The sequence below is a fragment of the Natator depressus genome, chromosome 2 (genome assembly GCF_965152275.1).
Source record: "Natator depressus isolate rNatDep1 chromosome 2, rNatDep2.hap1, whole genome shotgun sequence".
NCBI lineage: Eukaryota > Metazoa > Chordata > Testudines > Cheloniidae > Natator > Natator depressus.
In genome coordinates this window covers 53,327,519-53,352,402 of record NC_134235.1, presented here as the reverse complement: position 1 = coordinate 53,352,402, position 24,884 = coordinate 53,327,519, and the positions used below count along the sequence as shown (strand labels likewise).

The 24,884-nt window shown below is 39.4% G+C and overlaps 1 protein-coding gene and 1 long non-coding RNA gene across 3 annotated transcripts; one reads left to right on the top strand and one right to left on the bottom strand.

Moving 5' to 3' along the window:
* Window positions 1-4,584: 4,584 nt before the first annotated feature.
* Window positions 4,585-17,925, bottom strand: PEX2 (peroxisomal biogenesis factor 2). 2 transcript variants are annotated; one of them, XR_012638003.1, is made up of 3 exons: window positions 17,604-17,925; window positions 5,508-6,747; window positions 4,585-4,968 (listed from the first exon to the last, which is right to left on the bottom strand). XR_012638003.1 is itself a non-coding variant. In XM_074944203.1 (2 exons), the coding sequence occupies exon 2, from the start codon at window positions 6,728-6,730 to the stop codon at window positions 5,813-5,815; it is 918 nt and encodes a 305-aa protein (XP_074800304.1). In that variant the 5' UTR covers window positions 6,731-6,747; window positions 17,604-17,925; the 3' UTR covers window positions 4,585-5,812. The 2 variants fall into 2 exon arrangements, 1 of the variants encoding a protein (XP_074800304.1); XM_074944203.1 differs by having other exon boundaries at window positions 4,585-6,747.
* On the top strand, window positions 17,879-23,319 carry LOC141982277 (uncharacterized). Its single transcript, XR_012638004.1, has 3 exons — window positions 17,879-18,031; window positions 23,029-23,165; window positions 23,272-23,319. It is a non-coding gene; the product is annotated as an uncharacterized LOC141982277 (long non-coding RNA).
* Window positions 23,320-24,884: the final 1,565 nt, after the last annotated feature.

Below are 24,884 nucleotides of genomic sequence, written 5' to 3'. Positions count from 1 at the left end.
CTTGATATAGTGAAGTAGTTTTACGATACATTCTATATAAAAGATACTCCACAAAATACAGTTATGTTGTATAGCTTTTGGGCACTTGACTTTGTCTTTTAGTTTTCTTTCTTTCTCACTGGGTGAATGTGAAATTTTGTCAGTAGTATTTGTTGTTTAGTATTTGTTTATTAAAATTAATCAGAGAATATCAATCTCTTAAAGAATGACAATGAGTAGGTGATAATTGGAAATTTCTTTATTTTGACACCTTTGTAATACTTTACTAGTGGCATTACAAACTCCCTAACTGTAGGACTGAAGAAGAACTATACAAACATGTTACTTTTTGGGTAGCCGGTGGATAATAGAGGACTTTTTCTTTCCAACTAGTTATTCACTTGCATACTTGCAAGTAAGTTGATAGCCTGCATAAGAAAGTAAAGAATGGCAGACTGATTACTTTATGGTTATTTTGCAAAACTGATGAGACAGCAAATGATATGCAATCCTATTACAAAGACTAAGCACAGCTTCCCCACTGCCTTAAAAAAAATCCTTACATTCCTTGCATTGGGATTGGGTGATATGATTCTACAGTTCAGGGAGACTGGAAATTACAGAACATCTGCAATGAAATTGGTTTTTTGTGGAAAACTGATGAATCACTTACTGCCAATGACTGGAAGGAAAAGTACTTGTTTATGCCCTTATGTAATGAATTTTTATGAGGTGAAGTTTGCTGTTTATAAAAAATACACTTTAAGCTGCCGCTGATGTACAATAATAGAATTCAGAATAATGCATCACTGCAAAGACAGTCACTAGTAGAATAATGTCTGCTTACAAAACACCAAAACAGTGCTACTACTTCTGCAATGGAATTAAAAATTTTCATCCAGCCTCTCATATTCTTATAAGAGAAAAAGTATTAATAGGGACATAGTCCACATTTGTCAGAGCCACTTACATACCTTAAAATATGACAAATTCTTTCATATTGTCTTTTGAACCCCAAAATGTTTTCTTCTGCTCCAAGAAGTAGGGCTGATACATACTGTCGGAGAAAAATTACTCCTTAGCAGTTATTCAAAAACAAACTAATGGCAATGGCTCCCTGTAATCTCAGGCATCTAAGTACAAGTAACTATTTATATACCACTCACCACTACATATCAGTTGGCTATGTTTGTGTGTAACGTGTATTGAAATTTAAAAGACTCTTGCTTTCTTAGATTAATGTAGCTACATAAAAATTGTTCTATGGATGGTTAAAGAAAATAATTTCATTTCTTTTGAAGGCTATACAATTTCTTTGAATGAGAGCTGACATCAGTTAATGTTTTTGCTTAGTTTAGGGGGCAACGGAAAGAGACATTCCATTAAGTGATCAAATTAACCTTCTAAAACTAACAGTTGGGACTAATTAGTAACCTCAAATATGCTCAAAAGCAGCATTCTTTGCCTTACAAGGTAGGTGGTGAACGTTTTAGTATGAACCCTCATTTGGTAACAGTCAGTGGCAATAGTAGTAGTAGCTGTATTGTGAAAACTCCCACTGGTAATTTTTTGAGGAATTAAGATTGTGAGAATGTTTTGCTAATTTTGAGAAGCTAGGTGAAAAAATTTTTTCACAGTATAATTTTTGAGTTTTGGTTATGGTTGATACCAATTTTAAAAATGTTTTGTAGTAGAACAGCACGCAGCTGGAATGCTTCAATAAAAGATTGCATCTTTTGGAATTACAAATTGTATTTGCTCGGAGGACCCACCAAATATTTCCTGGAGAACTTATAGGCAGTAATCAGGAAAAACACTAAGGGTGAGATCCACAAAGGGGGACTTAGATGCTGTGATAGCATTGAAATGTCTAACTTTTAAGTGCCTAGAAAATCCTGGGAAATTCGTGATCCACAATGCCAAGTTAGGCACCAAGGCTACTTATATAATGAATGGGGAGAGATAAGTACCTTAGAATCTGATCAATAAAATCAGCACACTAGGCACAAAGCCATCTAAGCTAGACTCTGGGAGATACCAATGAGAGAGGTATGCACTAAGCCTTGCCCCTATCATGGAGATAGCCTCCTAAATCCAGGCTGCAGGGAGGCACCTACTTCTCCTTGTGATCCACAAATGGGAACCTGGTGCCTGGACTGAGGCAGCTTATGCATGTAAACCACTTCTTGCAGGAATTGCTTATGCCCCTGTCTCTTAAACCAAAACAGCCAGAGGAGGAGCTGTTGCTGCCACGACTGCCCTTATAACTTTTAGCTCCATGGTTAGAGAACTTGCCTGGAATGTGGGAGACCCAGTTTCAACTCCTGCCACTTTCTGCCAGAGGGGGAGCAAGGATTTGAAATGGGGTCACCTACTTCTCAGGACAGTGCTCTAACTGTTGAGCTATGGCATATTCTGACTGGGGGGAGCCCTCAATCCTTCCTGTTGAAGCTGTTCTGCTGTGCTCTACCCCCTATCCTACAGGACCGTTCTCTTTCTCTCTCTCGCTGGTCTAATAACTGTTTAAATATTTATTCCCAGTGGAACAGTAGGAGGTAGGTAAGGGGAGATAGACCCTGGATTTGCACCCTGCCCCCGCTCCAATCACTCTTTCACTATTTATCTACAATGGAACAACTTCAACAGGAGAGACTGAGGGACCCTCACATCAGAATAAGGCATAGTTCAGTGGGTCCTCACTTGAGAGACAGAAGATGGGAGATTCCTGTTCAAATCTTTTTCTACTCCTCTGGGAGAAAAGAGGAATTTGAAACAGTGTCTCCTACATACCAGACAAATGCTCTAACCACTGCTTCCTCTTCCAGCTGGATTTTGGATGGAACCCAATCTGGTAGACATGCTCAGACATCTACCGGATCAGGCCCCGCATGCAACATAGGTGACCGAATGGCTATCTTGCCCTGGTTCAAGAGTTGTTTTAGGGATTGAAGCAGGAGATAGGCATCTGGACACCTAGACTGGGGAGCAGTGTGCTTGCCACAGGGTCTAAAACCTAGCTGCCTAGACAGCAGAATGTTATTTGCTGAGTGAGTTTAGGTGCCTACAGGGTTAGGTGGTAGCCAAGCAGGAGTTTCATGGATGACAGTGGTGTGATGCAAAGGGACTTAGGCACCTAACTCCAGAGTTTAGCTGCCTAAATTTCATCATGCATCATACCCTAACAACAACTAATACATTTTGCATTTTTTAAAAAAGAAGCCCTGCAACAACTTACTTATACTCCAAACATTGCTGCCTAGGTTGAAACCTTCAAGTACTGTGTTCTTTACAGCTCTTCCCTCTCTGGCCTGGCATCTCTACTAGTTTGACATTTATTGCTCATATGTCAGAGTTTCTTAAAAAGGTATTTATAAATAGTTCTATGAATGTCATAATGCTGTCAAAATATGTGGCTTAAAACTTGAATTATGATTAAGGTTTGTAGGGTGGTTTAACACTTAGCATAGCAGTTCCACAAGGAATCAAAATTCTTTTTTCCCCAGGTTAGCAGGGAACAGGAGATGAAGTTATTTCAAAGGAGCAAGGTAAACTGACTGCAAAGGCAGCAGTATCCAGCCCTGTTGTGAGAAAAGAGTGATGCACAAGTGGTTGGGTGGGTGAAGAGGCATGGGTGTCACAGAATCTCAGTCTCTCTCAGAAGTATGGGTAGGAAGAAAGCACCACGTATAGTGTTCTGTAATTGTGGAATGTTTGTTTCACTGTACTTTGGATAGTAATTGCTAGAGAGAATCTTTAGCAACCTGAATATGGGAATTTACAAGAACCCAGCAAGCTAAAGGGAAGGTCAGCAGAAGTTAGTGCTACTTGAACGCTGGAGATAAATGTTAAGTTACAATTTCAGATTACTGGCTTGATAGTGTTCCTTTAAAGGAAAACATTCTTTTGGCTTTGTGATGGGATGTATCTACCTGCACTGGCCCCACAGGGGTTAACTGTGTATTGCAGGCTGAGGAACCACACCCCTCCATCTCTGCTGGGCATTCTCAGTCTGGAGAAAGGGTACAAAGGGAAGCAGCCGACCTGAGGACAGATGCATATTGTGAGCTCCCGCCACAGATCTGCTGGAGCCTCAGTTCACAGAGGACAGTCATGCCAAATCCCAGGTGGATACCAGCCAGCCAGCGTGACCTGGGAAGGGAGTCGCTGCGGACTTAACCGCCAGACTACCCCCGAGGACCCGTGGACTGCTGTACTAGGAGACCAGGTAGGAAGTATCCCAGGGGAAATAGATACCAGTCTGCTCATAGGACCAGGAGACTCGTCAGCAGGTTTTGGTACATTCAGACATGCTGACGTGCAATAAGGAGTAGAAACTAGCTAAATGGTATATAGTAATAAAGGCTGATAACTTCTAACAAAACTCAGAAGAGTTCTGGTACAGGGTACTTGTAACTGGTATAAGTTCTAGGCATTGGTTCACTCCACAGCTGCACTGGTTACTCTGGCACTATAACTGTTCTAACTGTAGATGAACAACAGAACTCTACCCAAAGGTTTAGTTTAAAAAATTTGACTGAAAAAAAAAAGTTAAAAATAAGGGATTCAGACTATGTTGTAATACAAAATATCAGCAGACCTTTTGTTTTAATTATATACACCTTTTAGATGACAGTTTAATTAGTGATATTTTATCCATACAGTAAGTGAACAAACATAACGAAGGTAGTTATCCTTTGGATAGATCACAAATTAGCTGAATTCTTCTTCTGATATCTTTAGGCAAGATATACATTTTAGGAATTTTCTTTTGTCACTTAATACAGCAACAGTTAAGATCCTATTTGAAAACATAACATATATGAAATTTAAGTGTTAAAGGGAAGCTGCCAAATACTGAAGTTTTAGCTCCAGAATTTCCTCCCTTAAAAATATTAACCCAGTGGCAACTCTTCTCAACAGGGGGAGGATGTGGGAATCTTGGCTCCTCAATGGTTGTTCTGACTCCAATGCAGCAAAGATTTCACCTAACTACAAAGTAAAAAATAAAATAAAAATAAAATCTAGTATTGCTAAGGAAAAAAAACCCACACAAAACATGTTATTTATGAGACCTTCAGAGTTTGGTGCTCTGCTATTGCAAAGCTGCACTGATAATATCCAGTGAAATTGTGGTACAACAATTGAAATAACGAAACAAAGAGACCCATGTTCATCACTGTGGTATATGAAGGCTATACTAAAATGTTCATAAAGACAACAAAAGTACCCTATGATTTATATAATAGATTACGGTGGTATCCACTTAGTACCCTGAAAGAATAGATGCATTTGGCTGGGACAATCAGGAAACAGATTCACTGCAATTAATTTAAACTGACAATGCTGGATTAATGGTGCACAGTGGCAAAAACTGTTTAAAAAAAAAAAAAAAAAAAGAGGTACTTTTAAGCTTATTCTCAGTAGTGAGTGAACATGAATTGTTTTTTGCTGATATATCCTGCTGTGCAGCTCTCCATTTTCTTTAGGTGGTCTCACCACTTTATTATAGATGCTAATGAGTTACTTACCTCAAAAGTAGTTCACAGGAAATGTCTTCTATGGTGATTACATAAAGCAGTTGATGAAATATGCGGATAGCTACCAACAATATAATCGCATGAATCTTTGATTATAATTTGAATAATTGCTAAATTACAATTTTATATTAGTATATGGAAACTAATGTCAATACGGACTTTATTATATCACAGACATAAGACCGAGAAAGATCAAACTGCTGTAAACAAAATGACAATATGATCAATTTAATAGTGGTTCTGAATATTACACAGTTTACTCTAAAGTATGTGCTTCAAGTGCACCACAAAAAACTCTAGAGCGTGTGAACTTCTGTCATTTCAATCTTGTATTTCAATGGCTGAAGATTGTATACCTCTGTACCACACTTAGGACAGGTAAAATACATGTCAAATAAGCAGTTGCTTTTAATACAATAGTAGCAGAAAACATGTGAGCAGCCTATGGTATGAGGCATAGTTGGCCACTCCCCACATACAGAACATTCCTTGCAATGTGCTGCTAAAGTGTTTTCGCTATTGGAAAAAACTGCAATAGGCAAAGACCAAGACGAAATTTTGAGTTTGAGCTTTTGCATGTTAATGAGTGGTAGAAGATAGATTAGAAATTCAGCAAAGCCATGCCATAAAAGTTCCCTGTTCATGTATTCAAATCCTATTTGACGAACATTCTGAGGCCTACAAAAGACAGATCTAATTCCTAAAATACGTTCGGTGAGTGTTGCAAATTTTCCCTTCTGAAGGAAAATCAGAAAGTTCAGTAGTCCACAAAGTTTTAAAAGTCCAGCTACAAAATTAATGAAATGCTTGATTCTGCAGAATGACTCTAGTTGGCGACTGCTGAATAAATCATAGCATCTTTCTTCCAACCACCTTCCACCAACAGTGCAGATAAGATACCATAACTTCTGGTGTTTGCTCAATGGCTGATATTTCTGTGTTTGAGATAAGTCATTCTTGTATTGAATATTCAGAATAGTCTGTCCCACAGTTGCATTCTTAGAATAGATGGTGAATCTCCACAAGAAAAGACATAAAAATGCTTTTACTTCTGGTTCAATGTGAGCCAACAGCCCTGGTTTAAATCCATGAAAACAGCTGGAAAACTGGGACCAAACTAGCTGCTCCAAGGCTTTGTTTAGTTCAAGAGCATCCATCTGACTTATTCTGAGCACAGGGTTCACTCTTTCTGAATTATTGCCATTGGAAGCCATGTCTTCACCACAGCTTTCTAGGAATAAATACAGATAAGCTTATAGTATAAATTTAACATTTTGCATTGTTTATACTTGTCTTTCAATACAGTTCATATAAAATTGTGAACAAAATTGAACAAGCAACAAAGCCATCGCTTTAGGAAATATTAACAATATTACACACTGCAACCAGCACCATTCAAGAAGTGTCATATTAACATAACTTTAGTCTTAAAATTACTTAAACTGCACTATTATTCCACACAGTAACACAGCTGTATCCTCTGAGCTATTCACAATACTAATCACACATTTAGTGCTTCACTGTAAGATTTAATGCATTGCCTGATGCTAGCAGAGTGATCAAATACTAAAATGAAGCAACAGTAATTGTAAAACAGTACAGTGGTTTATGGCATTTAATGTGGCAAATAGGTATAGTAAGTAAACTCTTGGGGGAAAGTAGTGAAGACAAACCTTGCCATATCAACACATCATAAGCTGCTGATAAACTATATAATATAGAAGATATTAGGAGATCTGAGAAATATGCATAGAAGAAATATGAAATGTAAACAAGTTGGGGATGATAAAGCCTTTAAAAACAAAGACAGTGATATATTTAAAAAATGCTAAAAGGATCAAATAAATATTCAGCACTCACACATAAATTATCTTACAATATATCAGTGATGCCTGCATGTATTTTCTAATCTCTTTTGACAGGTGCAGGGTTTTGCTACCAGTTGTATAACAATTTTTCTGGCAAGATGATTAATGTATGCTGGTAACATCAACTAATGTGTACTCTTTTCCTGCCTGAGTATTAGAATGAAAAATAAAGGTATCCTAAAAAAAATAGCTTGGTGCATATGTGATCATATTAACAATTCTGTACAATGGGAAAACAGTAGTATACAGTGCAATGGCAAAGTAATCTTGTATTAAAGTCATGGCATAACGTGTCTCAGGATATGCAGGATTTCGCTGTGGGGTGCCTGATGTAGTGGTCCTTTACACCGAGCTACAACAAATAAAAATGAGTTGCTAGGAGGCCTAGTGATCTAATAAGTGCACAGGTTGCTCCCACAGATTTGGGGTTTTAAACTGGGTTCCTCGCAAAGCAGACCAATAGGACTTAATTGCACTGTGGAGGTAGCATGTTCAGTTGCTTTAGAAAAGTGGGATAGGAACAGAATGAGTCTCTCCAGAGAGCAAAAGCCTGAAATGGAATTTACCAACTTCAGAAGGAGCTGCTTCCAGTCCTTATTTGTTAGACAGAAAGTTGCCATAACAGAGGTTTTTTTAAGAGGAATGAATTCTCCTTGAGCTCAAACACACCCACCCACCCCCGGGCAGGTAGGGAGAAAAATACTGGCAAAACCGTAACAGCTCCAAAAGTTAAAAAAAAAAAAAAAAAAAAAAGTGATCTGCAATTCAAAGCCCAAATTACAAAAACTTTAGAGCAGTATTCCTTTCTGTACCTATTAGGAGACTTAGTAATATCGCAAGAAACACACTGTTGAAACAAATCTTGCAGTAGATGTGATTAGTTTTTCCATGTGTGCTCGATTAAAATAAAGGAGGAGATGGGGGGGGGGGGGGGGACAAAACAAAACAAAACAAAAAACAACACATCAAGTTGTTGCCTATGGGTATATCTAATCCTCAAGCTTGGGGTGTAATTCCTAGCTCAAGGAGACACACTTTGTCTTAGCTCTGATGAAACTAGCACACTAAAAATAGAGTAGTTGTGGTGGCATGAGCAACAGGAGAGGCTAGTCAGCCTGAGTATGTACTTGTCTGAGATGATGGGCACATATTTGAGGAGACTAGCCATTCCCGCTGCTTGCGCTGCCATGAAGTGTAGTCAGACTCTATGGCAGTAGCTAAGAATTCTTCCGTTAAGTCCTGGAAAAAATTATATATATATAGTACTTCTAGATAATGTAAGCCATGACAGACCACATCTATTAACATGGGCTCTTATCCAGCAAACCACTTAAGCACATGCATAACTTTGACTTTAATGGGACTATTCACATGCTTAAAGTTATGCACACACTTAAGTGCTTTGTTGGATTGGGGCCATATATCACACTCATTACCATCCATCACTACAACCGTGTTGAAGAAGCCTGCACTTAACCAGGGTTATTTGGACATTTAGAATGTATATAAAAGGCAAGATTCTGAAGTTGCTGCCATTGATTTCAATGTTATCCATACGTGAACATCAAAAGGGTAGAATTTGAAATGCCTACTCCCATGTGAATGCTAAATATGTATGAGAATCACAATGGTCTTGTGGCTAACTTTTGTTGAAATAATAAGCCTCCACTCTGCATACTTCCTGTTTTGCAGCAATGGTGGTTTCTTATTTTACTGTTTTTATCCACTTATTTTTAAACAGTGCTAACATAAAAGGTCTCCTTTGATTACTTTCCCTTGCCCAACAACGAAGTTATTTCAATGCTTTGTTACACTTGTAGTTCATATTGTTTTCACAGATACTGGCCCTACCATTGGAACAAATATGCAGCCTGGTGTCTGTACCAATCAATCAGTAAATAAAATTACACAGCCCACAAGTACCATCTTTCAGCTTGTATTTTTTTCCCCATTGCAATTCTTCACTTCATATTCTTCTGTTTTATACAGATCTCACCAAGAAACTTGTTTTCCTCCATGCCGCCTAATTAACTTCCATTTCTCCTTGTCCCTACTGCTTGTTATTCTCTTCTCATCATCTTGCTTTAGATCATTTTAAACTAGCGAAGGGACCAGAATTGTATGCCCAATAATAATAAATAAAGACAAACACCAGTGTTTCATTTAAGTATATCACTAGGCTAGGAGTATGTGAAGGGAAGACTTAAGGCAAAAAAAAAAAAAACAAACAAAAAAAACCCACACACCAACCAAGAACAGTATAGTGCATTCTACTAAAATCAGTGTGATTAAGTTGTTACATAAATATGTTTAAGGCAAAATGATTTAAAACTAAATATTAAGGTCTCCTGCTGACATTTTATCACCACAGCCAATTGCTTTTGTTTCACAGAAAAAAACCCTTGAAAAAATCAGTTTTCCAATAATATAAAGTCTTTTCTTTCCTTAAATAAGCCCATGCTTTGCTTTCTTTAGTTTATAAATAAAATGAATCTCTTCTACAGTGCATTCCAAATACAAATTGTATATCACAAAGAAAATAGGAATTTCTCCAAGTAGATTTTAATGCTGTTATTGAGTATTGTACAAATTATGAATGAATATATTTTATTTAGAAACATGTTATTGACAGAAATCTATCAATAGTAATGTGAGTATTGTCAAGGGCCTGTCAATATTAATGTAATTATGATTAAGGGGATAACATGGATTTTAGCTATAATACCAAGTAACATCTCCTACATTGCTGCTATCAATATAAGCATTATTATTGACCTGTTCTGAGACACTCAGTACTAGATGTATTACCATTAGGCATATTTGTCAATGCATGCTGCCTACAAAAATTCTACGTTTAAATTTACAGGCCTATAAACTTTGTCAGCAGAAACTCACGAATCCAAGTAATCTCTAGGGTGTCATTCCCCCTCCCGGCTATTCCATTGTAATAAACTAATTTCCACTGTTCCAATGTCACTGCCATCTTGCTCCTACTTTTTTAGCATAATTAACAGAAATATTGCATTTACATATTATTTCTATGCAAAAGCTTCAAGATTTTAAAATATTTAACAGTTTTTAAAAATGTTCAAATGAAAACATTTTTGAAATGGTTCTGTTCACAACTATTAAACTAGTTCACAACTATTAAAAACCTCATTTAGAATGTGATCCGGCATGCTTTAAATTAGTAGGATCATTCCTGTTGACATATATGGGTTCAGGATTGAGCAGTTTAAAGTGCTCTCTCTTCTGCGGCAAATAGAGTTATAGTCTTCATATCAAAAAAAATTATAGGAGACAAAACAATGGCATCCTGATGGAATTTAGGAGGATACCTGTTCCAGAAAAAAATCGCAAATACTGGCACTGGAAAACAAGTTCATAAAACTTTCACTACTCTATACTCATTAGCACAACCCTTCATTAGTATACACAGGTATACAGGAGTTCAAGATAAGAAAATATAAAAAGTAGCCAGTGTCCAAACATTTACATTTTAATATCTTAATCATTAAATCGCAAAGGAATGCAGTCCACACCATGGTCTGTCAACTAGAACTATCAGCCCCAGATAGTACCCAATAAAACCAGAAGTGAATCACACCCCTTGCATGGAAGAAGGACCTCAAACACTACCCATCCTGAGATTGGTGCTGGCGGGGAGGGTTGGCAGGGCTAGCAGACTCACTACCAGGCTCCAAGCAGCTTCCAGAAAGCAGCTGGCATGTCCCTGCTGCTCCAAGACCCACAGCATTTGTGCAGGCAGTGGGCCAGATTCTGCTATAAATCCCAAATATGTTCACTGTTCATCTTCTGGTCTAGCCAATGAAGCATATTGCTTTTAAAAGTACAGTACTTTCTTTTAATGTAAGTAATGCATGTCTGTCCATTTCATCTTTGTTATTGAATGTATCATATTTATTTGGATAGGATATCAAAACTGCATGTGTGCCTAATTTGTGCCTGGCATCACTAGTCAGACTTAGCTGGCTACTTGCTGATATACGGAATTTGCTCATCTCACTCAATGCACACACAATTGTGCTGCTTTATTTATTTATTTTTTTTTAAAGTTTAGTCTGTTGTAGTCACTGCCAAGAGATCCTGAAATGGTCTCTGATCGAATAGTCATAATATGATACACTTATTTTGACCCAAAACTATCTACTGGTGATCTTTTGTTTCATGTTAATTCATTTCAAGTGGAAGCTTAAAATTATCAATTTTTTTCTCTTAAGAGGCAGAAAGAAGGTAGAATTTAATAGAGGTAAGATCTATTTCCTCCCCTATTTTGAATAATTTTGTTGCAATACAGCATGGGTGAAAATGAGGTCCAGGCCTTGTATTTTTTCCTTGGTAAACTCATTTTAAAATAGGTAGGTACTTTGTTCATGTTTCCTTAGGTTTCTTGGCATTGATGGAGTACAGTACATAACCTTCTTGAACTTCTTCTTCCCCCCAGAATTCTCTTTCAAGATGCCAGTGGCAAAAAACAGTAGCATTTCGTAATTTTCTGAACCCTTATTTTAATCTTATAGACACACTTGACCTTCCCCTGTCTTTAAAAGGCCATCTCTTGACTTGCCACCGCCATAGTTAGTGTTACTGTACAGAAGGAGGTCCAGGGATTAAAAATGGTAGTATCAACATCAGAATGCAGGAAAGTGCGTCTCCCATCCTATGCTAAGAAGTCTCTGGAGGAGGCAGAATGGTGTATAGTACAAGTTTTAATTTAGGTTATCCATAGGTCCACATTTGTTTCATATGAATCTTGAATTGCAATAAATGTCATTGACCCAGTTCTCTGCACGCGATTCACTGACTCCTTTATGAAATAAAGTTACATCTGAAAAGATTATGTCCAAAGAACATTAGCAGTCTCAAGAACATTCTGATTCAAGGTGAAAGCTTCCTCTTTAAACACCTTGTTGTTTTTAAGCTGCATTATCAAACTGATTGTTGACCTTATAACACTTAGCTTTTGTTCACATTAAATTCTGCCTCTTCCCTTGTCAAATAGTTTTTTGTAAATGCACCAGAAGAGAGGGTTTTTTTTTTTTACTTTTAGGGTGTGACCATACAGAATTGAGAGTCTATTAAACAGTCAGTTCTGAATTAGAATTATCTGTACATGAAAGTGAAAATATCTGTATTTAACCCTAAATTTTAAGCCCTTTGTTTTTGTGGGTTAATCATACTTTTAATATTATGCATTTTTTCTAGTTTATATCTAAAAAGTGTACCTGAAAAATAACTCTTAAGGAATGAATAGATAATTATATGATAAAAAAGTACCAAATTAATTTAAGTTTTTGAACTCCAAAATCATGTAGGGCAAACCCATTTCTAATGCTCAGTGATCCACCACTGTGAACCGTTCTGTGACATCGCATCTACCAGAAACCCCATTAATCCTTGCATAGTTTTAAAATGCATCCCAAGGTCCAGTACTTGAGAAGTGAAGCATAGCCTCTATGATCTTTAGTTTGAGCAATCTGGACATACTTTGCCATATCAAAAAAAAGAGTATAAAGCTTCTCAAAGTGATCTTTATTAACTACATTGTGTTGTTCAGCTGTCTGATGCCATTTTACCATCATTAATGTAGGTGTTTGCATCCCCTGGAAAGAATAAAGGCAGCAAGTCTAAGTCCTGATTCATCCAGATGCTTACGCATATGCTTGACTTTAAGCAGGTGTGTAGTCACACCAACTTTAATTTTCGTGGATAGTCATGGTGTCCACCTTATATTGGAGAATACATATTTTTCATTTGTAGTTGCTGCTCTTACACAGGATCATGTGGAATTTTTTTTTTTTTTTTTTTTTAAAAAAACCCTACCAGTGACAGTTTTGGGTCTTTTAAATGCCTATTTTTTTCCAAATCCTGACTAACTGGTGGACTTTATGTAGAATAAGGATTTCAATGAACAAACCACATGCCAGAATCAGGAACTTAGGAGCTCATGCAACTCTCATGAATCTGTGAAGAGACTCATATTGACTTTAAATTTTCCAGTCTAACTTGCACTAAACAAAGTAAGGGCTGAGAGACAAAATACATATTAAACTGATAATAGATATCGAATAGGGCTGTCGATTAAGTGCAGTTAACTCACGCCATTAATTTTTCGAGTTAATCACAGTTTTAATTGCATTGTTAAACAATAGAATACCAATTGAAATTTATTAGAATATTTTTGGATGTTTTCTATCTTTTATAATATATGATTTCAATTACAACACAGAATACAAAGTGTGCACTGTACACTTTGTATTATTACAACCATATTTCCACTGTAAAAATTAACAGAATAGTATCCCTCAATTCACCTCATAAAAGTACTATAATGCAATCTCTATTCTAAAAGTGCAACTTACAAATGTAGATTTGTGTTACATAACTGCACTCCAAAAAAAAAAAAAAAGTAAAATTTTAGTGCCGACAAGTCCACTCAGTCCTACTTCTTTTTCAGCCAATTGCTTAAGAAAAATAAGTTTGTTTATATTTACGGGAGATATGCTGCCTGCTTCTTATTTACAATGACCTGAAAGTGAGAACAGGTATTCGCATGGCATTTCTGTAGCCAGCATTGCAAGGTATTTACATGCCAGATATACTAAATATTTGCATGCCCCTTTTTGCTTCGGCCACCACTTCAGAGGACATGGTTCCATGCTGATGACACTCATTATAAAAAACACATTAAATAATTTGTGACTGAACTCCTTGTGGGATAATTGTATGTCTCCTTCTCTGTTTTACCTGCATTCTGCCATATATTTCATGTTATAGAAGTCTTGGATGATGACCCAGCACATGTTGTTCATTTTAAGAACATTTTCCCTGCAGATTTCACAAAATGCAAAGAAGGTACCAATTTGAGATTTCTAAAGACAGCTATAGTACTCAACCCAAGGTTTAAGAATCTGAAGTGCCTTCCAAATTCTGAGAGACACAAGGGGTAGAACATGCTTTCAGAAGTCTTAAAGCAATACTCCGATGCGGCAGTTACAGAATCCGAACCACCGAAAAAGAAAAATCAACTTTCTGCTGGTGGCATCTGACTCAGACGATGAAAATGAACGTGTGGCAGGCTGCACTGCTTTGGATCATTATCAAGCAGAACTCGTCATGAGCATGGACACATGTCCTCTGGAAAGGTGGCTGAATCATGAAGGGATATATGAATCTTTAGTGCATCTGACATGTAAATATCTTGCGACACTGGCTACAAAAGTACCATGCAAACACATGTTCTCACTTTCAGGTGACACTGTAAACAAGAAGTGAGCAGCATTCTCCTGAAAATGTAAACAAACTTGTTTGTCTTAGCGATTGGCTGAAAAAGAAGTAGGACTAAGTGGACTTGTAGGCTCTAAAGTTTTACACTGTTTCATTTTTGAATGCAGTTATTTTTTGTACATAATTCTACATTTGTAATTCAACTTTCATTACAGAGATGGCACTACAGTTCTTGTATTAGGTGAATTGAAAAATACTATTTCTTTTTTTTTTCAGTGTAAATATTTGTAATCAAAAATAAATCTAAAGTGAGCACAGTATACTTCGTATTCTGTGTTGTGATTGACATCAATATATTTGAACATGTAGAAAACATCCAAAAACATTTAAATAAACAAACAGTGAGGTGGCAAAGATTGCAGACAATACAAAATTACTCAAAGCTAAGTCCTAAACTGATTGTGAAGAGTAACAAAGGGATCTCACAAAATCGGGTTACTGGGCAACAAAATGGCAGATGAAATTCAGTGATGATAAAGGCTTATTGAAAAACAATCCCAACCCCATATACAAAGTGATGGGGTCTAAATTAGCTATTATGGCTCAAGAAGGTGATCTTGGAGTTATTGTGGATAGCTCTCTGAAAACATCCACTCAACATGCAGTGGTGGTCAAAAAAACTAACAATGTTAGGAACCATTACGAAAGGGATAGATAAGAAGACAGAAATTTCATAATGCCACTATATAAATCCATGGTTCACCCACATCTTGAATATTGCATGCAGTTCTGGTCACCCCATCTCAAAAAAAAAAAACAAAAACAAAAAAACCTGGAAAAAGTACAGAGAAGGATAACAAAAATGATTAGGAGTATGGAACAACTTCAGTAGGAGAAGAGATTAAATGACTGGGATTAGTTCAGCTTGGACAATAGACAACTAAGTGGGGATATGATAGAGGTCTATAAAATCATGAACGGCGCAGAAAAAGTGAATATGGAAGGGTTATTTACTCCTTCATGTAACACAAGAACCAAGGGTCACCCAATCACATTAACAGGCAGCAGGTTTAAAACAAACAAAAGGAAGTACTTCTTCACACAGTGCACAGTCAATCTGTGAAACTCGTTGCCAGGGAATTTTGTTAAGGCCAAAACTATAACAAGGCTCAAAAAATAATTAGACAAGTTCACAGAGGGTAGGTCCATCAATGGCTGTTCACGAAGATAATCAGGGATACAATCCCATTCTCTGGGTATCCCTCAGCCTCCGACTGCCAGTAGCTGGATGAAAGGGGATGATCCTTCGATAAATTTCCCTGTTCTGTTCATTCCCTCTGAAACATCAGCACCAACCACTGTCGGAAGACAGCATACTGTGCTAGATGGACTGTTGGTCTGATCCAATATGGCTATTCTCATGTTCTTATTCTTTCCAAAGAAATAAGAGAAATTTAATTTTTTTCTTCCAAGATGATGCCTTTAAGATGCATATTAATAACTGTAGCGGATATTCCAATACGGATACTATTGCCTATTTCCATAAGGAGTGCTGGAGTTAAGTCATAGGTGTCGAACACTTGGTCTGCATATTGGATCTAGTGCTCCTGAAGGATCTATGTGGCCTGCATGATCTATTTAGAGTCTCCTGAAACATAATTAAAAAAAAATTCTAGACATCATAGTTATAAAGTTAACCCTCTAACTGCAAAGAGAGTCTGGACAGCCTGAAACAATAGATTTCATGTATGAATTCCTTCACCTCAATTAATCTAATTGGAATATTAATTCCAGAGACCAATGTGACACTTAAATATAAATATTTAACAATTTTATTGATGATCACTTAATCAGATGAGCTGGTGAGGATGAATACTCAAATGAATGGAAACTGGGAGCTACTGCACAGGAAGGAAAATAGAAGGAAGGAAGAGGGATATAAATAGAGGAAAACAGGATGGGGAAAGAAGAAAAAAAATATAGAAATTGACCTTATAAAGGGTAGAAATAATGGTGGTCCTAAATGTGAACATTTACCTACTGTGAGATGTGAGTTAATAACTAAAAGTTTAGTTTACTACAATCAGGCCATTTTCCCTGCACAAACAGTGCACCTCAACCTTTGTGCAAGTTTACCACTGGTATAAAGGGCAGAAGTGGATGGAAAGAGCAATAGGATGGCGATTGCTATGGACTGAAGGGAATGTACAGTCCTAAATTTTTTTAACCCTAAACTATAAATTTAAAACAGAATTCAGCTGACTCCAAAAATAAGTTTAAACACTAGCAGGTTAAGGGATACCCAGTGAATACGGTTTTAACACTCATACCCTACTCAACTGGTCATCAAGAGCCCAAGTGCTGTCCAAGCATCAAGTGAAACCAGAAGGCAGCCATCCTCAGCAGAGAACAGCCCCAAAGTGTAAGGAACATAGCAAAGACTACAACCCCAGCATATAACAACACCCCACCTTAATCCTAAAGGTCTAGTGGTCAAAGACTACAGGACCTGGCTTGCAGGGTTCCCAGAGCTGCCACTTTGGACATGGCACATTCCTGGCTGGGCCCTGTAGTCTCTCCATAGGCCTCCATCAAAGAGGAGTGGGCAGGAGACCAAAGGCCACAGGGAAGAGCTAGACTAAGCTTTCCTGTCACCACTAGATTGTGACCTTTGCTGCCAGCCAGTCCTCAACTGGCATAGTGAGAAGCCTATAAAAACTGATGCCAGGCCCAAGTCTTTGACTAGGCCGGGGCAGTTCTGGGGCCATTGGGGTGAACTTTTAGGGAAGTGGGGTTTCCTTCCTAGGTCTGAGAAAGAGAAACTTAAAATTCACTAAACAGCCCCCCGCAAGACACTCCCGCTCCGGTCGCCCCTTGTCCCGCCACAGCTTCCCCTCCCCCACTGCCCCGCCGCGTCCTCCGTCTCCCCCGAACTCCTCAAACGGCTGCCCCCGCTGTGCCCCAGACTGACCTCCGCTGCCGTCCTGGCTGCTGCTGCCTGGCGCTGGGGAGAGGCGAACCTGAGCGTCCCTCTCGCCGCCTGCTGCTCCCACTCACCCGGCCGTGAGGTGCCAGGGCTGGGGCACGGTGGCCCGCCTCGCGACCAGGCCAGGCGCAGCTATTAACAGCAAGTTGCAACCCGGATCATGGAGCCCGCGCCCACTGCCTAGAACGGCCGTCACACAACGCAACAGATACCATAGATGTAGCGTCAGCCGCCTAGAATGCCGCCAACTAAACGGGAAATGCCGTCGAGTTAGAGCAAAGCTTCTCCTCTCCTAACTTAAGAGACCCGGGATAGTAGCCGGGCTCGCGCTTCCGGGGTTGACAACTCTTGTGGCTATATAACTGACAAGCCATTCAACCAATCAGAGGAAGGAGAGCGACTGGCCAGTGGGGGTGAGTCTGATAGTGAGCGACTCGAGGAGGCGTGTGTGTGTGTGTGTGTGTGTGTGTGTGTGTGTGTGTGTGTGTGTGTGTTGCTTAAATGTGGGGTCTGTGTTATTTTGCTTAAATGTGGGGTCTGTGTTACGTTCCTTCTCCTGCCATCTTTTTAAAACTTTGTGTTTTGTAACAACGGCCCGCCGGCCCCCCCCCCCCCATCACCCCCAGTCCCCAACCCGCCCCCGCCAAATCTCCCCCGGCATCAACCCCCCCCCCCCTTCCACCCCCTCGCCCCGTCCCAACTCTGTCTCCGCCCCTGGCAAAGTCCCCCTCTGGCCCGGCCCGGCCCCTTCCAACCCAAACCACCATCCTCACATTTGGGGTCTCTTACCCCTCGCTCCCCCGGTCCATCCCACATCCTGCTACTGGCAGGATAAGCAAACACGTGCATTTCGTTGCAGAAACTCTCTGTGAAGCCTAATCTGCCCCCGCCCTACCTGAGGTTAACCTGCAGCAAGAGCTGCTCTCCCACCATAAAACTCGCATGTCTCTGGATTGTATAGGTGGAAAAACCTTGGTGTGTGTGTGTGTGTGTGAAATGGCTAATCAAGGTGGTGAGAATCTGTGTGGATTAAATGATCTAGGAGGGGATGGAGATAAAGTAACATGGGGAAGATATAGCACAGCAGGGGATGCAGCAGCAGATTCTTGTCCAGGACTCATCACATGAGCCGTTTACTGAAAAAGTGCATGCAGCTTCATGAGAAGCTGAGCAGACTAGAGAGGAGACATGGCAACAACCACTAAAGAGGTGCTGAAGGCAAGTATTTCAACACCAGCACCACCCCACCTACCTAACCTGTTGATAGGTTTGCTAATGGTATTATTTTACCATTCCGTGACCCAAGGCACTTGACGTGCTACTGAAATGCAGCCATCACTGGGGTGAATTTTTAGTTACGGCATACAATGAATCTTATTATTATTTATATATGGCAGCACCTTTGAATTGCACTAGAATTTTGCTAGGTACTGTACAGACATGTTGCAAAGAAGGCAGTTGCCATATAAGATACTTACAAAGAGCCCACTTCCTCCCCATCAACAAACAAAACCCAAACCAGCTGTTGTGTGACAAATCAGATTTAGAATCATAGAACTGGAAGGGACCTCTAGAGGTCAACTAGTCCAGTCCCCTGCATTCATGGCAGAACTAAGTATTATCTAGACCATTCCTGACAGGTGTTTGTCTAAACTACTCTTAAAAATTTCCAGTGATGGAGATTCTACAACCTCCCTAGGCAATTTATTCCAGTGCTTAACCACCCTGACAGTTACTAAATTTTTCCTAATCTCCAGCCTAAACCTCCCTTGCTGCAATTTAAGCCCATTGCTTCTTGTTCTATCCTCAGAGGTTAAGAAAAACAATTTTTCTTCCTCCTCCTTATAACAATCTTTTAATATTTGAAAACTGTTATCATGTCCCTTCTGTCTTCTCTTTTTTCCAGACTAAACAAACCCAATTTTTTTCAGTCTTCCCTCATAGGTCATGTTTTCAAGACCTATAATCCTTTTTGTTACTCTTCTCTGGAATCTCTACAATTTGTACACATCCTTCCTGAAATGTGGCGCTCAGAATTGGACACAATACTCCAGCTGAGGCCTAATCAGTGGAAGAATTACTTCTTGCTGACAACACTCCTGCTAATACATCCCAGAAGGAAGTTTGCTTTATTTGCAACAGTGTTATACTGTTGACTCCTATTTAGCTTGTGGGCCATTATGACCCCCAGATCCCTTTCCGCAGTAATCCTTCCTAGGCAGTCATTTCCCATTTTGTATGTGTGCAAATGATTGTTCCTTCCTAAATGGAGAACTTTGCATTTGTCCTTATTGAATTTTATCCTATTTACTTCAGACCATTTCTCCAGTTTGTCCAGATCATTTTGAATTGTAATCCTATCCTCCAAAGCACTTGCAACCCCGCCCAGCTTGGTATCGTCTGCAAACTTTATAAGTGTACTCTGTATGCCATCATCTAAATCACTGATGAACATATTGAACAGAACCGGACCAAGAACTGATCTCTGCAGGACCCAGTTTGTTATGCCTTCCAGCATGACTGTGAAGCACTGATAACTACTCTCTGGGAACAGTTTTCCAACCAGTTTTGCACTCATCTTATAGTACCTAGGTTGCATTTCCCTAGTTTGTTTATGCAGTCTCATTTCAATTTTCTCCCGACACACCTAATTGCTCTTGCTATCCTTCCTGGTATGTTGGTATGTAAATCAACCTTGTAGCATGAGAAAATGTAGATCCACTGTCTAGTAATATAACTCCACTTCAGGACATAGCATGTATGAAGATGTGAACCTAACAACTCCATTCCTGAACAGACCAGTTTTACAGATTAAGTGGCTGGAACTGATTTGTACAGTTATATAAAATTTAAGGGAGAGGAAGCTGTAAATTGCATTGCTGGAAACTGAAGAGTAAAGGCTTACTTCAGTTACAATACTATTCTCATCAAGAAGTAGATGGCTAATACAGTGAGATATTTTCTATTTCCAGTTTGAAAAACTTTCCACTCTCTGTCTTTCTTCAACGATAGTTCTTGAACTGTGGTCATCTGCTGAATATTTGAGTGTCCTTACAGAATATGAAAATAATTAAACTCTTGACCTGTGAGATGTCCACGTAGCATATTTCCGAGATCAGTAGTGCAGTCACTTTGCTGTTAATACTCTACAAAGAAGCACAACTAAGGAACTGGAATTTGAGGGGGGATGGAGGAAAAAATTAAAGTAAGATGCATACCTTTCATGTATGCCTAGTATTCCTTGTCACATTTCCCCTTCCCACCCCCCAATGCTTGAAGGACATGATAGAAAAATGCCCCCACTCCCCATAAAAAACACCCTACAATTTTTCTACTGCTTTGAGTGCTTGGTGTTGGTTTAAAAAGCAAAGATTTTTTATAGATTTAATAGCCTGTAGATCTGTCCCAATGCTGAAGAGGCCTCTGTGCTTGCCTAGGAAGTACTCTTCACAAACACTTGTAGAATATTTGACCTTAAGCATGACCTGAAGATTAATAGGTATATATTGTATTACTTTAAGTAGGCCCATTTCCCCCCTCAGTGCACATGTGACTTCCATTAAGGCTAATGGGAGTAAGGTGTGCCTAGAGGTTGGCAGAAACTTTGAAAGGTGCTGTTAGGTTCTGTTGTATTAATGATCTCATAATTGCTGAGGTGCTGCTTCTTCATATGGAAGCAAACTAATTAAATCATCCTTTTGTATCTTGGGATAGCAACATACCTGGAATATATTATGTGTCTGTTTTTTTTGAGTTCTTTAATACTTAAATGCAGTGGGCCAAATTAAAAGTGGAGTTTGAGCCCTCACTCTGAACTTCCTTGCTTTTAAGTGTCTTTTGCAACTTTAAAGTTATGTTAAGTTTTACTTTTTCAGTGTTTATCAATTGCCTCTAGTCAAGGGGTTAGAGTTTGGTTTTTTAATATATAAAATATATATACTATAAAGAACATGAGATGTAAAATAAATCAATTTCAGTTTACACAAAATCAAGAGGATTTAGTGGATTTGAGCCCCAAGGAAGAGCAGTTGTTGTTGTTTGTACATTTATACAAAACTTAAGAGAGAAGAAGCAGTAAATTGCATGCAGTGAACGTGATTTCTCCTTTCTTTTTAATGAGTTTATATAGAATACAAACTGAATACCGGTAGTAAACATATTTGGCCCTCTCAATAGGACATTTGAGCCTTGTGCGTGGCATATGACAAAACACATGTACTTTGAAAAAAAGCAATGACATGACCCTTGGGGTAAATTTGTTGTTTGTAGTGTGTGTGTTTGTGTTTGTGGAGTGCTTGCTGCTTGACCGAAATATATCGTGTGGTCTGTTTGGGGGACTGTGTGCTGAGCCTAGTGGCCTGCTAGGCAAGCCTGAGAGCTTCTTAATGAGGCTTTGATCCCTAAGCCCTTTAGCACCCATCAACCCTTAACCAGGGGCAGGGCTACTGAGGAAGACCAGGGCTTTTGGAAGGGAGTTTAGTGGGAGAGTGGGGACTAGATACCCTTAACATTCTTTAAACTTAAGGCCAAATACACCCCCTAATAAAAACACAACAACAACAAAGGAAGGATCTGCAGGAGTAAAAAGAGAATGCAGGCAGAAGTCCAGCAACAGAGTGGGGGCTATCCAGTTTATTGTACTCAATGAAGCATGTATGATTACTTGTTGTATGGGCAGGTTGCATATGTGTGCATTAGGAGCAAGAAGCTCTTGGCTCTCAGAGACCATGTACGGGCTTTGGAGATCAGAGTGTCTGAACTGGAGAAGCTAAAGGAGACAGGTACATACATGAGACTTTCTGGGACACAGTAGAATGGTCCCAGCCCCTATCTGACAGGCTAGGTGCTGTTGAGGAGGATGAAAGTCTCGGGGAAGGAGAACATCCAACTGGAGTAGAAGGAAACGATCCCATAGTTGGGATCCTCCTTCTAGATGATGATGTGGTATCCTCTCACACTGGGGATACCTCTCCAGGGGAGGGAACTCCAGTTATTGGGAAGAGACAGGTAATAGTTATGAGGGATTTGATCATTAGAAACATAGATAGCTGGGTTTGGGATGACCGGGAGAATTGCATGGTGACTTGCCTGCCTGGTACGAAGGTTGCAGATCTCTCGAGATATCTAGATAGACTTATGTGTAGGGCTGGGGAGGAGCTGGTTGTTGTGGAACACGGAGGTATCAATTGTGAGCCTACACCCCGTGTTCTTCATAGAGATATGCTTCTGATATGACATAACTAAGGTATGTGTTATGCAAGATGGGTCACGTAAGGTGTAATTGGAAAGGTTCTGATTTACTGAATATGATTATCCTATTTGTATGAATGTATCATTTCTGTATCCAAAGTTAAGAATATCGACTATGTAACAATTACAACTGTGTTTACATTTGGGGTATGCCCCCCAGACAGTATGCAATCGGCCTGGATGGGCCATTTGGAAGAACAATAGGACTCTGAAGATGCTAATCTCCCACCTTCCTGAGAAGTTTCCTGGGATGCTGTGATCATGTCACCTGGTACTGGATTACATCTTGGATTTCTGGTATTTTTCCACTGTGTGTGTGTGTGTGTGTGTGTGTGTGTGTGTGTGTGTGAGGGAACCACACTGAGAGACAAAAGATTCCCACCATATGTAAATTCTATTTAAGGTGGGGAAGTGAGGTAATCTGGGTTCTTCTCCACTGCCCTCCCACCCAAGAAGGAAGACTGCTGAAAACATTTGAAGAAACAAAGGAACTAAGCTTGAAGAGGAGGCAGGGGCTGAGCCCAGGTGAGAAAGGTCTAGCCTGTGAAAGGAATTTCTGGAGATCTAAGCTGCAAGCAGTTACCTTCAAGAAACTCTACAACCTGTATGAACACTTAGGGTGAGAATTTGCTACTATTAACCAGTTAATTTAGTGTATTAAATTTAGTTTGCGTGTTTTGTTTTATTTACTCAGTAATGTGCTTTGATCTGTTTGCTATCCCTTATAATCACTTACAATTTATCCTTTGTAGTTAATAAATTTGTTTTGTTTTCTAAAACCCAGTTTGTGCAATTTATAACGGGGGTGTGGGGTAGGGGGAAAGCTGTGCATATCTTCCTTCACATTGAGGGAGGGAGCGAATTTCATGAGCTTATGCTGTTCAGTTTTCTGTGCAGTGCAAGACAATACAACTTTGGCTTTACGCTCCAGAGCGGATGTGCACTTGAGTGCTGGTGAACTTGAGTGCTAGCAGTGGTGATTGTAGTGTCTGTATGATTATACATCTGGGTGTGTTCCTGCCTGTGTGTGTACTGGAGGAGGCCGGAGAACCTAGTTCAGCAAAACAGTGTAAGGGATCCCAGGCTGGTGGAAGAGGTGGGCTCTGAAACCCCAGTACATCAGGTGGCATCCTGGAAGGGGGGTCCAACCCATCACACCAGTGACATAGGGAAGGGTAGGAGAGAGGTCTTGGAGGCCCGATCTATGCTTTTAGGCAAGATATTGAAGTCCCGGACCTCCATGGTAGCTTTCTCTGAAATGGTTTCAGTTCCACATGCAGGGCCAGTTAGACAGGCAGAACTGCAGGGTCTCAGTGCATGGATGAGATGATGGTGTAGGGAGGAGGGGTTTAGATTTATTAGGAACTGGGGAAACTTTTGGGAAAGGGGGAGCCTATACAGGAAAGATGGCTCTACCTAAACCAAAATGGAACCAGATTACTGGCACTTAAAATTAAAAAGTTTATAGAGCAGTTTTTAAACTAAGGGCTGGGGGAAAGTTGACAGGTGCGAAGGAGCATATGATTCAGACAGACATCCCTTAGGGGAGGATCTACTAATGGAGATTCCCTCCTATTTAGGAAGAGAGGATAGAAGATGATAAAATATGGGTAGGATCTGATGAGAAAGTCAAATGAAAAAGAGTCCCATTCAATTACATCATGCAATGGCAGACAGGTAAAAAGTGACAAGTTCTTAAAGTGCTTATATACAAATGCTAGATGCCTAAATAATAAGGTGGGTGAACTAGAGTGCCTGGTATTAAATGAGGATATTGATATAATAGGTATCACAGAAGCTTGGTGGGATGAGGATAATCAAAGGGACACAGTAATACCAGGGTAAAAAATTATATCAGTAGGCCAGAACAGGTCATGCTGGTGCGGGAGTGACATTATATGTGAAAGAAAGCATAGAATCAAATGAAGTAAAAAAAATCTTCAATGAACCAAACTGTGACAGAGAATCTCTATGGATAGTGTTTCCATGCTCGAATAATAAGAATACAGCAGTCTG

Excerpts from the sequence above, each read along its gene's own strand:
- PEX2 (XM_074944203.1), bottom strand. The coding sequence starts at position 6,730 with ATGGCTTCCAATGGCAATAATTCAGAAAGAGTGAACCCTGTGCTCAGA.